Raw genomic sequence first — 12,284 nt, 5'->3', positions numbered from 1 at the left:
TGGTCTCATTATTAGTTCTGTGGACACAACGTGTTTCAGGGAGTAATGTTGTCCTGAAGGCACTGATTCCTTGGAACTCAGCATTTTATTCTAATACTTATATGATTTCAATACTTTTTTCATTTAATATTTGTTATATCCCAATTCTTGTTTAAATTATGCTCCGCATATCCACCCTAGTTTGCAAACAAAGCCTAAAGGTCTAGTGCCTTTCCTCACATGGCTGATTTCTATTCCATCTTTCCCTGTAGGAGAAGCAACCATCGTCGGGGAGAATGAAACTTACCCCAGAGCTTTGCTGCACTGGAACAGGGCTGCCTCTCAAGGTGAGTGGTGGGTTAATTCTAGGATAAGAGTTTCACCTATGCACCTTTCTTTATGTTTTTTACATTTGGTTTTGTTGTGCTTTTTTATCTCCCATAAAGATTAATCATGTCGTTTATCACCTTAAAACTAAGCACAGATACTATTGCTTAACTTGTTTACATCATGATTGGTATTTATTCTTAAAATGAAAGTTCTAGTCCCAGAATTTCTAAACTGAATTGCAAGGTCTTTGTACTGGACATTGATATGCTATGGTTTACTCTCTGGTTTTTAGTTTGAGGCCAGTATGTTGTGTGAAATGAGAATTGAATAGAATGTATAGTAGAATATTAGTCTAAAACCCAGAAGATTCTAATTTCGTTTGAATATTTCTTTTCGCGCAAACTACTCAACATTGTCTGCCTATCCCTTCTCCGAGCCCAAACAGTGGTCCACTTGAACTGTTTTAATGTAAATGACATGATGGAATAGAGCGCGACCATTTGAAGCCTATTATTAGTGACACTGAGAGTGCCACCCACCTTGTTTTATTTCTCCTTGACTATTACAAAGTCTTCTTCAGAAGAGCGACACTTCTGGTTTAAATTTTTACTGAATTTATAGCTTAGCTGAAGGATTTGTTATAAAGTTTGTGTACTACAAATTAAAAGTCTTTTATGTAAGCATGTTAACAGGAGGAGAAATAATCGTTCGGTCTGTGTTAAAAACACTTTATTTATTGGCAGTTTTCATTTAACTTTTGTTTAAGGCTATACTGTGGCTAGAATTAAACTTGGAGACTACCATTTCTATGGATTTGGCACTGACGTTGATTACGAGACTGCATTTATTCATTATCGTCTGGCATCTGAGCAGCAACACAGTGCACAAGCTATGTTTAATCTGGGGTACATGCATGAGAAAGGACTAGGCATTAAACAGGTGAGCATGGCTTCAAGAAGAATGTTTGAATACTATAATTGTGATTCGGGGAGAATGTCAGCATTTTTATAGAAAACAGGCTTTCTTTGGAATATGCTCAGATTTTAGGTTCGAAGTTATGACACAGTTGTGTAATGCTTCAGAAGGCTGCCCTTGCATCTCTCTCATCCTCGAGCACACACACATTGATATCCACACTGTCATTTAGGCTGTTAAGCCAGAGACTCATGGAAGTGGAACTGCAGTGCTCCTCTCTCGATAACTCCTTGTTTGAGAAACTGTCCATCTTCACCCAAATTCTATTGTTTCTAAATTATTTTGAAATGAATTAAGATGTTTACTACTGATAAACTGATTTCTGATTCTTATACCTTCCTAATGAAGTCTAACGTTCCTTAGACCCATAGTCTTAAGCTTTTCCCTGTGTACCCTTAAAAGAATTTTTAAAAACTATGTTTCCTCTTGCACATTTTCAATTTGACATTTAAAGTTTTTCATCATAAGTTTCAAAGGGTCTAAGTTATAGGTATTTTAAACACTAACTTTTTAAATAAAATGACTACACTAAATACCAAAATAATTTGATACTCCATTATTAAATTGTTAAAAACACAGCAAATTCATTAAATGAAAATTGTATCTTTTCCTTTTCTCCCTGAATTTACAGTTTCAGTCCACGTTCTTATAGGATTGTATAGTAATGTAATGTTTTTAATGCTTAGATCTTTTACCGATCACTCTCTTGTACTTATCTGAAGCAAACAAGTATATAAATTCAAATTTTGAATTTTATTTCCTGTGATTATAGGCTCTAGGTGTTAAGAGAAATTCTTGAGAAATTATTCGTCATAGTTGGCCAATTATTGATATACTGTTGATCAAATCAACATAATATTATAAATTTTGATAAAATTTTGCTTTTTGTTTTAATTATTAACAATGTATCTTTAATGAGATGAATTAAATTTTAAAAATTAGTTTAAGTATTATAGATTTAGTATTAATTCTATTTTTCATTTTTATAAATGTATGATTTGAAGTTTGTTCACATAAGTAAGTATGGGAATGGGAAGAATTTTATTATATCAAGGTCTCTTAATTCTTGGAACTGCTTTAGAGTTACTTGCTCTGTTGGTCAGTTCAGGCTGCTGTAACAAATACCATAGACTGGGGGGCTTCAACAACAGACATTTATGTCTCCAAAAATTAGAGTAATCTATCATTCAAATTGTTTTTAATGATTTGTCACCTGACAACTTGGTTACATCGCCCTTCAATTTTATTGAAAACAAAGAATTGGAAACTAGAGATATGCAGAAAGATGTGTTCCCTGATCCCTGAGGTCATTATGTGTCTGGTGAGGGCCCACTTCCTGGGTCGTAAACAGTGGTCTTCTCACTTTTGTCCTCACATGAGAAAGGAGCAAGAGAGAAGCAGCAAGCTCTTTCGAGATTCTTAGGACGCTAATTCCATTCATGAGAGCTCTTCCCTCATGACCTCATCCAATCCTAATAACCTCTCAAAGACCTCACTTCCTAATACCGTCATCTTAGGGGGTAGGGTTACAATGTCTGAATTTTGGAGGGACACAAACATTTACCCCATAACATATGCCAAAAATTAGAGTAATCTATCATTCAAATTGTTTTTAATGATTTGTCACCTGACAACTTGGTTACATCGCCCTTCAATTTTATTGAAAACAAAGAATTAGAAACTAGAGATATGCAGAAAGATGTGTTCCCTGATCCCTGAGGTCATTCACTTTCTCAGTTTCTGGGAGGAATACCTAAAAGGTGTTACCAAAGCTTATCAAATAGCTTATTACACCCCTTACTCTGTCACTTAGAGACACTTGGTTGACCTAAGGTGCTTCAAGGAAAGTTGTTCATTTCATTTTGCTAATGCACTATCTTTTGTCAAAGTGCTTTTTATTTTATCACATTTAAATATTAATTTTTATTCCAATATGTAAATTTTGATGGTTTTCCTTTATGTTACTATTAGATACTTGAATACAGTTTTGTCAAGACTCGGGAGCTGCAGGCTGAGTGCAGTCTATGGAAGATCCCCGCCATGTAGCATAGTTATTCAAGCCTCTCCCCATCAGACCAGCCAGCCGGGTCAGACTTCATTTCTATCAGAAAGTCTGACTTCATTTATTAATTCAAATAAAATTAATATGTGTTTGACCAATATAAAGATCACACATATGTTATGGTTTTTATGGGATACACTTAGTAATAATTTACTGAAAAAATCAAAATTCAAGTTTTTATAATAGGTTATAAAACAAGAAAATCAGTGTTTTTCTCATCTCATAATTTGATTTATAATGTAACAATCTATAGCTTATATAAATTCTTGTAAATAAAGACTATGAGAAAAGGCATAGTATTCCTTTGATAAGAGTAGGGGGAAGGAACCCTGAGGTTCAACTTTTAAGAAAAATTATATATAAAAATCAGAATAATTCCATTAGTTTTTATGACATGATCACCTTTTCCTATTTTTTTACTATTTTTTAAATGAAAGAGACATTCATACTACTAAAAACTAATCAGTCCAGCATCTGAAATAACTAGAAAACCATTAAGTATTAAATAAGATGAAGCTTGCTTATAATTGGAATATATAATTCAGGATATGATTGATAGACAAGATTTAATTACCCTATTGAATCATCCACACAGAGTCTGTTGTCACATAAAGTTTAATCTATGATCTTGAAAAATACAGCACTCCAAAAAAAATTTGTAATGTTTCTTTAAAACTCAAAGACACTAATCATACTGCTACTGTTGTTTGAAGGTGCTCTTCTTTGCAATAACACACCCAAGGGACAAGTATAGGGAATAACTGAAAATAACTGCTTATATTTAAACATGTGGAAAAAGTCATTTTTAACGTTAGCCTTTCTTTCCCATGTCTCCCAGGAGTTTGGTGTTCTTTGACAATAGTCTGGGCATGGAAGAAGTGAGATTGTTAAATGAAAATTTCACAGCTCCCACCATCCCATTTTCATATATCTGAATGCAGAACGCTCTAGTCTGAGCCAAAATTAATAATGACTTGTTTTGCCCTTTACAGAAATATGTCTAAGACATGGGAACACACGATATGAGTCCCTTACTTTGTGCAGGTACCCTTTGGAAAATCTTGAGTATGTCTTCCCCAGTTTGAAGATCACTGCTCCAAACTGAAACCAGGAATTGCTTACACTGACTGAAGTTTTAAGGAAAAAATTTAGGAAAAAATAAACTTGAGGTTTATAGATCCTCCCTGGAAATCTTCAGATTAACAGTGTTATACAGGGACCGTCCCTGTGGCCAAGTGGTTAAGTTCTTGTGCCTCTGCTTCGGCGGCCCCAGGTTTCGCTGGTTCTGATCTTGGTCGCAGGCATGACACTGTTAATCAGGCCATGCTGAGGTGTCCCACAGAGCACAAACAGAGGCACTCACAACTAGAATATACAACTATGTACCAGGGGGCTTTAGGGAGAAGAAGGAAAAAAAGAGATTGGCAATAGATGTTAGCACAGGTGCCAATCTTTAAAAGAAAAAAGTGTTATACATAGATATATTGCTGAATCCAGCACATCTGCACAGCAAATGGGATGTCAGATGGGAGGAACATGAGCTAAGTCTTAAATTTTTTCAATTCAATTTTTCAAAATTAAGCAGTTAGATAATTAAAGAAATATTACCCAGTTAAAGCTTGGGTTTTTTTCTTTAGGTAAGGGAAATTTTAAAATGAAAACTTGAAAGGTAAAATAAGTTTTCCTAATATATAAACTAAATAATTATTTTTATTTATTTTAACAAGAAATTGATTTTGGTTTATTACCTATTTTATAGGATATTCACCTTGCAAAACGTTTTTATGACATGGCAGCGGAAGCCAGCCCAGATGCACAAGTCCCAGTCTTCCTAGCACTCTGCAAATTAGGCGTTGTGTATTTCTTGCAGTACATACGGGAAACAAATGTAAGTGGTCCATGCCTCTCTTAATTAAAATACAAATGATGTAACCTTCTCAGTCACGAGGTTTGTATTTAAAAGAGAGGGGAGGGGAGGAGTGTCCTGCAAGTGTCTGGTCTCTTCCTTCCGTCCCCTCAGGTGAAGTACCAGCAGACCTCATCAGGTGAGGGATGAATGCAGCCCAAAGCAGTCCAAGTTTTCAGGTAGCATTTGACAGGGCGGCTCCCAATGCTAAAGCCTTCTTCCTAGATGCAGATATTTTCTTTTTTTTTTTTTTTTTTAAAGATTTTATTTTTTCCTTTTTCTCCCCAAAGCCCCCCGGTACATGGTTGTGTATTCTTCGTTGTGGGTTCTTCTAGTTGTGGCATGTGGGACGCTGCCTCAGCATGGTCTGATGAGCAGTGCCATGTCTGCGCCCAGGATTCGAACTAATGAAACACTGGGCCGCCTGCAGCGGAGCGCGCGAACTTAACCACTCGGCCACGGGGCCAGCCCCAAGATGCAGATATTTTCTGCATTAAGGAAAACTGAGGCTAACCCAAGGCAATTTGAAACAGTGGTTAACTAAATTCAGTAAACAGTAAGTCAGATGACTGCCTAGCAGTGACTCAGACCAGTCACTTAAAAAGAGAATTTTTAAAAAAGGAAGAAGAAGTAGAACCTGGGAACTTGCCCAGGCTCTTGTACTTCAGATTCTTCTGATAGTGAAACGTTGAAACACCACCGGAATTTTGTCCTCTAAAAATACCTTGCATTATTTAAATAAGCTAATAGTAGAACCTAGCTAGGAGATGAGTTACCCATTCCTTTCAAAACTGCCAGCTTTAGTTACCAGTACTTGTGTGTAGGTGGCCTTGGTTTCTCCAGTTGTACATTTTGTTTTCAGTACCTGTAGTTCCTTGTAATGGATTAACGGGTGCAGCATTTAACTCTGAAAGTCCTGAAATGTGTGCAAACACAAGGGCTATTATAATTTATTCCAGACCAGAAAAGAATGATGTTTCAACCTCTTGTTAACCTCTTTCAGAAAAGGTCGATATGCCATTTCAGCATTAGAATCCAGAACAGGCTTTCCCTCCTACATGACACAGATAGAAATGTAGTCCATGCTGCTCCTGCATCTATAAAGAGAAATTCGACTTCTTGCTTTTGCAACCCTAGCCGCGCTACTGAGGTCCTCCAAGTACAGGGCTCCAGAGGAGTGGAGATGCTGGACTCTGTCCTCCCAGTTGCTTGTACATTTGTAATGTCAGATTTATAATTGCTTGATAGCGTAAGTCGTGGTGTGCTGTACCCTCTCTGCTAATTGAAACGATCTTTGTTCCTTTAATTAAAAAGCTAACAGTGTAGCAGCCTGCTTTCTCTCTCTCAGGACTATTTCAGATCCTTGTTTCTCACAGTTTTTATCACTAATAAACTGTTGATTACGGTCTAGGATTCAGTCATGCAATATACTATACTAAGTAGGTTATATCTTTGTTTTTTTTTAATTCATAAGTATAAAGAAGACAGTAAAATGCCCCATACTCTTACCACCTGGATATTCCAATTACAAAAAAGAGTAATAACTATTGATGGTAAGAAAGTCACACAGAACAGAAAAACACAAACTCTCCCATCACAGGTCCCTCCCCAGGAAACACAGTTATTAGTTTCATGTAATTTTTTCCCAGAAAAATTTAGCACCTGTACCTATGAAAACATTATGGGGACCTTTTACATGTAATTTTATTTAAACATAAAGGATTATACCCCATATTTACTTTCTTTATGGGTAAGTAGCAGTCAGAAAATAGCAGGAATAATTTAAGTGACACTAAAGCAATTGAAATATCATAGACCAAGAACATAACGTTTAAGTTCAAATTCAGGTGTTAAATATTTAGTTAAATCCTAACTAAAAAGCATTATTCATTCAGCTGTCGAACATTTGAATTCTTGCCATCTCCAACTACAGGGGAGAAGTAGTAAAATACCCCCGGCTGTCATTAGAACAGTGGTGTGCCAGCACAGCAGATAGGTGACGAGCGTGCCAAGATGCTGGGGGCTTTTCCTCTTGGTCCTCCATCATCCCCAGTGTTCCTTTCAAGTATTTTTCTGTGAAAAATGGTTAGAAATTAGTGCATTTGCTTACTGATGGAAAGAAACCCTGTTAGACACTTTATATAGTGTTACGAAATCATAACTAGTTCCTGAGACACATTATTTTGAGTTCCAATTGAAAGCTTTTAAAACCTCTTCTTAAAAACACAGTGTAAAATGTTTCTAAAACCAGTTATTTTAATAAGTTCTGTATCTCTAGTTTTGATGTAACTTTCCTAGTTCCTTCTCTGACATTTTAGTGATCATAATGATTTTTATATTATTCTCATTAAGATTCGAGATGTCTTCACCCAACTTGATATGGACCAGCTTTTGGGACCTGAGTGGGACCTTTACCTCATGACCATCATCGCGTTGCTGTTGGGAACAGTTATAGCTTACAGGCAGAGGCAGCACCAAGATCTGCCTGTACCCAGGCCTCCAGGGCCACGACCAGTGCCACCACAGCAGGAGGGCCCCCCAGAGCAACAGCCACCACAGTAACAGCCACTGTGTCCAGCCTTGATCAGTGACAACCAAGGAAACTGTTTGCTGAGAACATTTGCGTTTGATTTAGGACTTTGGATCAGTGGCCACCTCCTGGAAGAGGCACAAGGAAGCATTGAATTCCTAAAGCTGCTTAGAATCCGATGCCTTTATTTTCAGGGATAAGTAACTCTTACCTAAACTAAGTTGAATGTTTGTTTCAGTGCCGTATGGAATAACAACTCTCAGTGGCTTCCCCTTTTTTTTTTTCCCCTCTCCCCCTGGAAACATGTGTGAGACACTCAAAGTAATGTCTGCTGTATCCAGCTCTCTTTCTTGGGTCCTTTTGGTCATTCTCTCAATGTGCATAATTTCTTCTATCAACCATCTTTAAGGTCTCATGCATCGACACTAAAAACTGATCAATGTAAAAAGGAAAACCCAGTCTGTTGCAAGTTTAACCTTAACATATTTGAAAGTCTGAAAATAGAACTTACCTTTTAAGTAAAGAAAAAATAGTCTTCAAAGTGTTTCAAAACTACAATAACAGAAACTTCTACCGAGCCACATGCAAGTCGACATATTCCGCATATTTGTTATTTTAAAAGGGCAGGTTGGGAGGTTTCTTATTACTGGTATTTGTCATACTTTGTACCATGCTTCTCTCCTTCAGAGACTGAAAGGCCTTGTTAGAGTTTGATGTGAACTTCACTTCTTTGAAACGGAATATATATAAAAAATTGTGAACTGACTCCTTGAGCCAGCATGTGAATTTGCCCCACCTACTCAGTATAATTTGCTTGTTTGTTTTGAGTATACAGAGCCTTAATCTGGAAGTCAGGATAGAGTAGGTGGGAGAAATCAGAAAACAATATTAAAGAACTCTGGGTGGGGTAGTAAATCAGAGACACACTTTCCCCAAAGTTGAAGCATTTGTTCCCAGGATTTATTTTACTTTGCATTTCTTATTGCAAAAGAACAGAATCACCCTCCTGAATTCTTTAAATATGAAATATTATTGCCAAGATGTGGCATACAGTGACTACCACTATAATACTGAAACTCAGAGAATCTAAGATGCATTAAACTCAGCGGTTGCTAAGCTCTCACATTCACCAGCCGCCCCTGGTAACGTTCAGAAAATCAAGGCTGTTACACTTCAGAATTGTCAGGTTAAATTGTATGGAAAACGAAAACAACAACAAAGACAAATGAGAACTTCATAAATCATACAAATGGAAAAGTTGAAACGTAAACCGAAAGGTGTTTCTTTTTATTGTCAGATGGTGGTATTCACCAGCCTGTATCCAGTCGGAGACTATGTTAGTATCTGAGCAGGCTTATATGCTTACTGACCTCAGTCTGTTTATATCAACCTCTATACTCTTTTCCCATAACCCCTCATCTGCCAGAAGACTTGAAGAGTTTATTACCTGTAGAGTTGTAAGACTTTGGTTTTTGAAGTTGGGATTGTATTTAGAACTAGATTTAATTAGTCTATAATGAACATGAAGGCTTTAAATGTGAAATTGTATGCTTTTTTGGTTTAGAGTATTATGAGAAGCCTGGTCAGGAAACTTTACTCCTAGATAATTGCTGCCAAATTTGCAGGGGTGGTCACGGAGAGAACCATGTGGATAAAAGCATATCTGAAAGGTAGGAAATTCTACCCTCCAAAGTGTAATGTCGCTTGGGGTAGCTCTTGTCAATATTCAGACTGATTTGATCTCGTACACTGAGAGACGTGAGTGCAGTTGGTACGATATACTGGCGTCCCCACCACTGCCTCGTCTCCCTGCCCTTCAGAATAAGTCTGATCCACGGCAGCAGCCACGCTTCATTTCGAAGGAACTGTTGTACTTTATTTAAAAGTTTAAAAACCCTTTAAGATGACTAAACTTCCTTTTTTTCCCTCCCCTGTCCACCTAATTTCTCCTTTAGCAACATTTTTATCTCTATCTTTACTTCCCTCCATTAGTACTTGGAAAACACATTTCCTGAAATCTTTCCCCACCTAAAGCTAGATGGGAAAGCGCAGTCTTGTTGTTCATGCAGTTGCAGACTTCCTGTTGGTTTACCACTCGCCATGTCCTTTTTATTATTAATATTCCAAATAGCTTTTTCTTGGCTTTTTTCCACCTCCTGTTTTATCCTGGGTCATTTGCTACTAGAAATTTGAATGGTATATTTCAAATAACTTAGTTCCTATGGCTTCATGACTTCAATCCTCATGCTCACTCACAATGCTTGGCTCCCTTTTTCTGTTCATGGGACATGATAGCAAATAGGAACTGGGTTTGGTGTTTCTCTTAAAATAATGCTCAATACTTACCTAATCAAATGGCATCCATTTGAATAAAATGACAATAACTAAAGCTAGTTAATGTCAGTGACATTAAACTAACTCCAGGATTCAGGAGTTTTAATGTTAGAATTTAGAGTTCGCAGATAGAGTGCGGCTTCATTTCTCCATGGTGGCCCGTCTCTCCTGATCCCTTTTATAGTCTGTCTTCCTGCCTCAAAGCTGACGACAGCAGTACTCTCTCAGCTGCTGTTCTCTTGTGCGTTTGGTTTATTGGTTACCTGTTTCAGGGTCTTGAGAATATCTGTTTGGCTTCTCTTTTATGTTACAAAGGTAGCATTGGTCTTGGGGTTTTTTTTCTTTTTGTATTTGCAGTTTCTTTTTCTATTTTCTGAGTAAAGCTTATCTTATTTTTGGTTAATATTCAATGGCACAGAAAAAGTACATCAAAAACCACCTTTTTTTCCAAAATTCATTAGTTAGCACTTCTGTGAGAATAACTTGTGAATCGTTAACAGTAATACTCTTGAGGATTTGTTACCCTTGTGCATATAAGTTAATTTGTGAGTTTTACTGCTTAGCTGGTTTTTTCTGTGTACCATTGGGAAGTTTTAGAAACTTCTGCCCATAATCTGGCGATGATCTGATTCTGATGCTTTATAAATAAGGAGCTGCTGTTGCCTCCAGGAAACTATTTTGTCTAGGTTTTCTTTTTGTTTTTTCTGCTTTGTTTTCCCCTCCTTTCTGTGCTCCTCATGTTTGTTCTTCAAAGCAGCGTCTTGGAGGTATGCATGCAAGCCTATAAATGAAGACCACAACTCTTCACGTGTGTAGCATGTGTATTATTGTCTAGCTACATCTGCAAAAACCTTCCTTTACAGAGGTTTGGACTGACGTTTCACATGCACATTTCAAAACAAATGCTTCAGTAAACAGCCCCTTTACCTGCCAAGAAGAGCAACGTGGGCTACATTTGTCCCAACGACAGCTAGTATTTGTTTTGAAAGTGAATTTAATCTGTTACACAATATTATGACTAGAAGTGTGCAAGAAATAAAGCAAAAGGAACTTCTGAATTCATGAAAATATTTTTCACGAGTCATTGCTCTCAAATGAAAATGTAAAATTTCTGAATATCATATTGTCTGAGGCACTACCTGATTTCTGAATGTGTATTAGGCATTGACAAGAAGCTAAATTTTTCCTTCCGGTTGGTATTTCAAGAAAAGTGGAAATACCCCAAGTAAAAATGTTTTATTTTTTAAAGTGACTATTTGCACAAGTAAAAATCCGATTTTGTGTGCATGACAAGAATGTCTTGGTTATGTGCAGGGAGTCATCTCACATGCACTGTTTTTCCTATTAGGAATGACAAGCAAGCTGACACTATTGTCTTTGATTTAAAAAAAAAAAATCATAATGTTGATATGATCAAGGTGTAACCACTATCAATATTTAGGAGAAGTTTAAAAAGCCCATAAACTGGCATTGGAAGGAACACCACGGTAGACTTTTGTAAATTTATTTTGTATGTAATTAAATGCAGTATAAAGGCTGGTGAAGTGTAATATAATTGTGTAAACAAATTCTGTTAATAGAGAGATGTACAGATTCATTTTGTACTGTATCTTGAAACTTGTGAAATAAAGATTCCACCTCTGGTCCTCCTGTATACTATAATATTAGTCCCACGACCAAGCAGCTTTCCAGTCAGACTTTTTTTTAAACCTGAATGATTGAATTTTTAATGAACCTTTTAAGACTTTCAGAAGCTTCTGGAAACATTCATTTGGGGCACCGTGAATCCATCTTTCATTCACTTTTAACTCCTGAAATTCAGATTTCTCTTAAGTTGAATTTTGCCCTATGGAGAATATGAATTTGCTAAGAATTGTTACCATTTTTTTAATCTGAGATATTTGACCTGAATCAGCCTGTGATACATAGTAAATATGCCTCACTTTAATCCTGATTGTAGTAAAATGTATCTAACGTTTTGATTTATGCAGTTGCCTTGTCCCAGAAAGTTTTTAAGGGGGCTTACAGAGCTGCATAGTATACAACGATCAAATTTACGTGGGATAATTCAGATGATCTAAGTAAAGGGGAAATGAAAAAGAAAACAGTATTAAACTGAGAGTGAACTTCGTACACAAAATGCATGTCAGAAATGGGCTACCGATCTG

At 36.7% G+C, this 12,284-nt stretch overlaps 1 protein-coding gene across 1 annotated transcript in view; it reads left to right on the top strand.

The window, feature by feature from the left end:
• SEL1L (SEL1L adaptor subunit of SYVN1 ubiquitin ligase) overlaps nt 1–11,762 on the top strand; it is a 54,307-nt gene extending 42,545 nt beyond the window's left edge. The window contains exons 18-21 of the mRNA XM_008516121.2: nt 252–326; nt 1,076–1,248; nt 5,106–5,234; nt 7,605–11,762. Of these exons, the coding sequence (XP_008514343.1) occupies nt 252–326; nt 1,076–1,248; nt 5,106–5,234; nt 7,605–7,814 (587 nt within the window). The 3' untranslated portion in view covers nt 7,815–11,762. The remainder of the gene's footprint in view (nt 1–251; nt 327–1,075; nt 1,249–5,105; nt 5,235–7,604) is intronic.
• The last annotated feature ends 522 nt before the right edge of the window (nt 11,763–12,284 follow it).

The sequence above is a fragment of the Equus przewalskii genome, chromosome 25, assembly GCF_037783145.1.
Source record: "Equus przewalskii isolate Varuska chromosome 25, EquPr2, whole genome shotgun sequence".
In the NCBI taxonomy this organism is placed as follows: domain Eukaryota; kingdom Metazoa; phylum Chordata; class Mammalia; order Perissodactyla; family Equidae; genus Equus; species Equus przewalskii.
The sequence above is the reverse complement of the archived record's forward strand: the minus strand, read 5'-3'. Positions and strand labels throughout refer to the sequence as shown.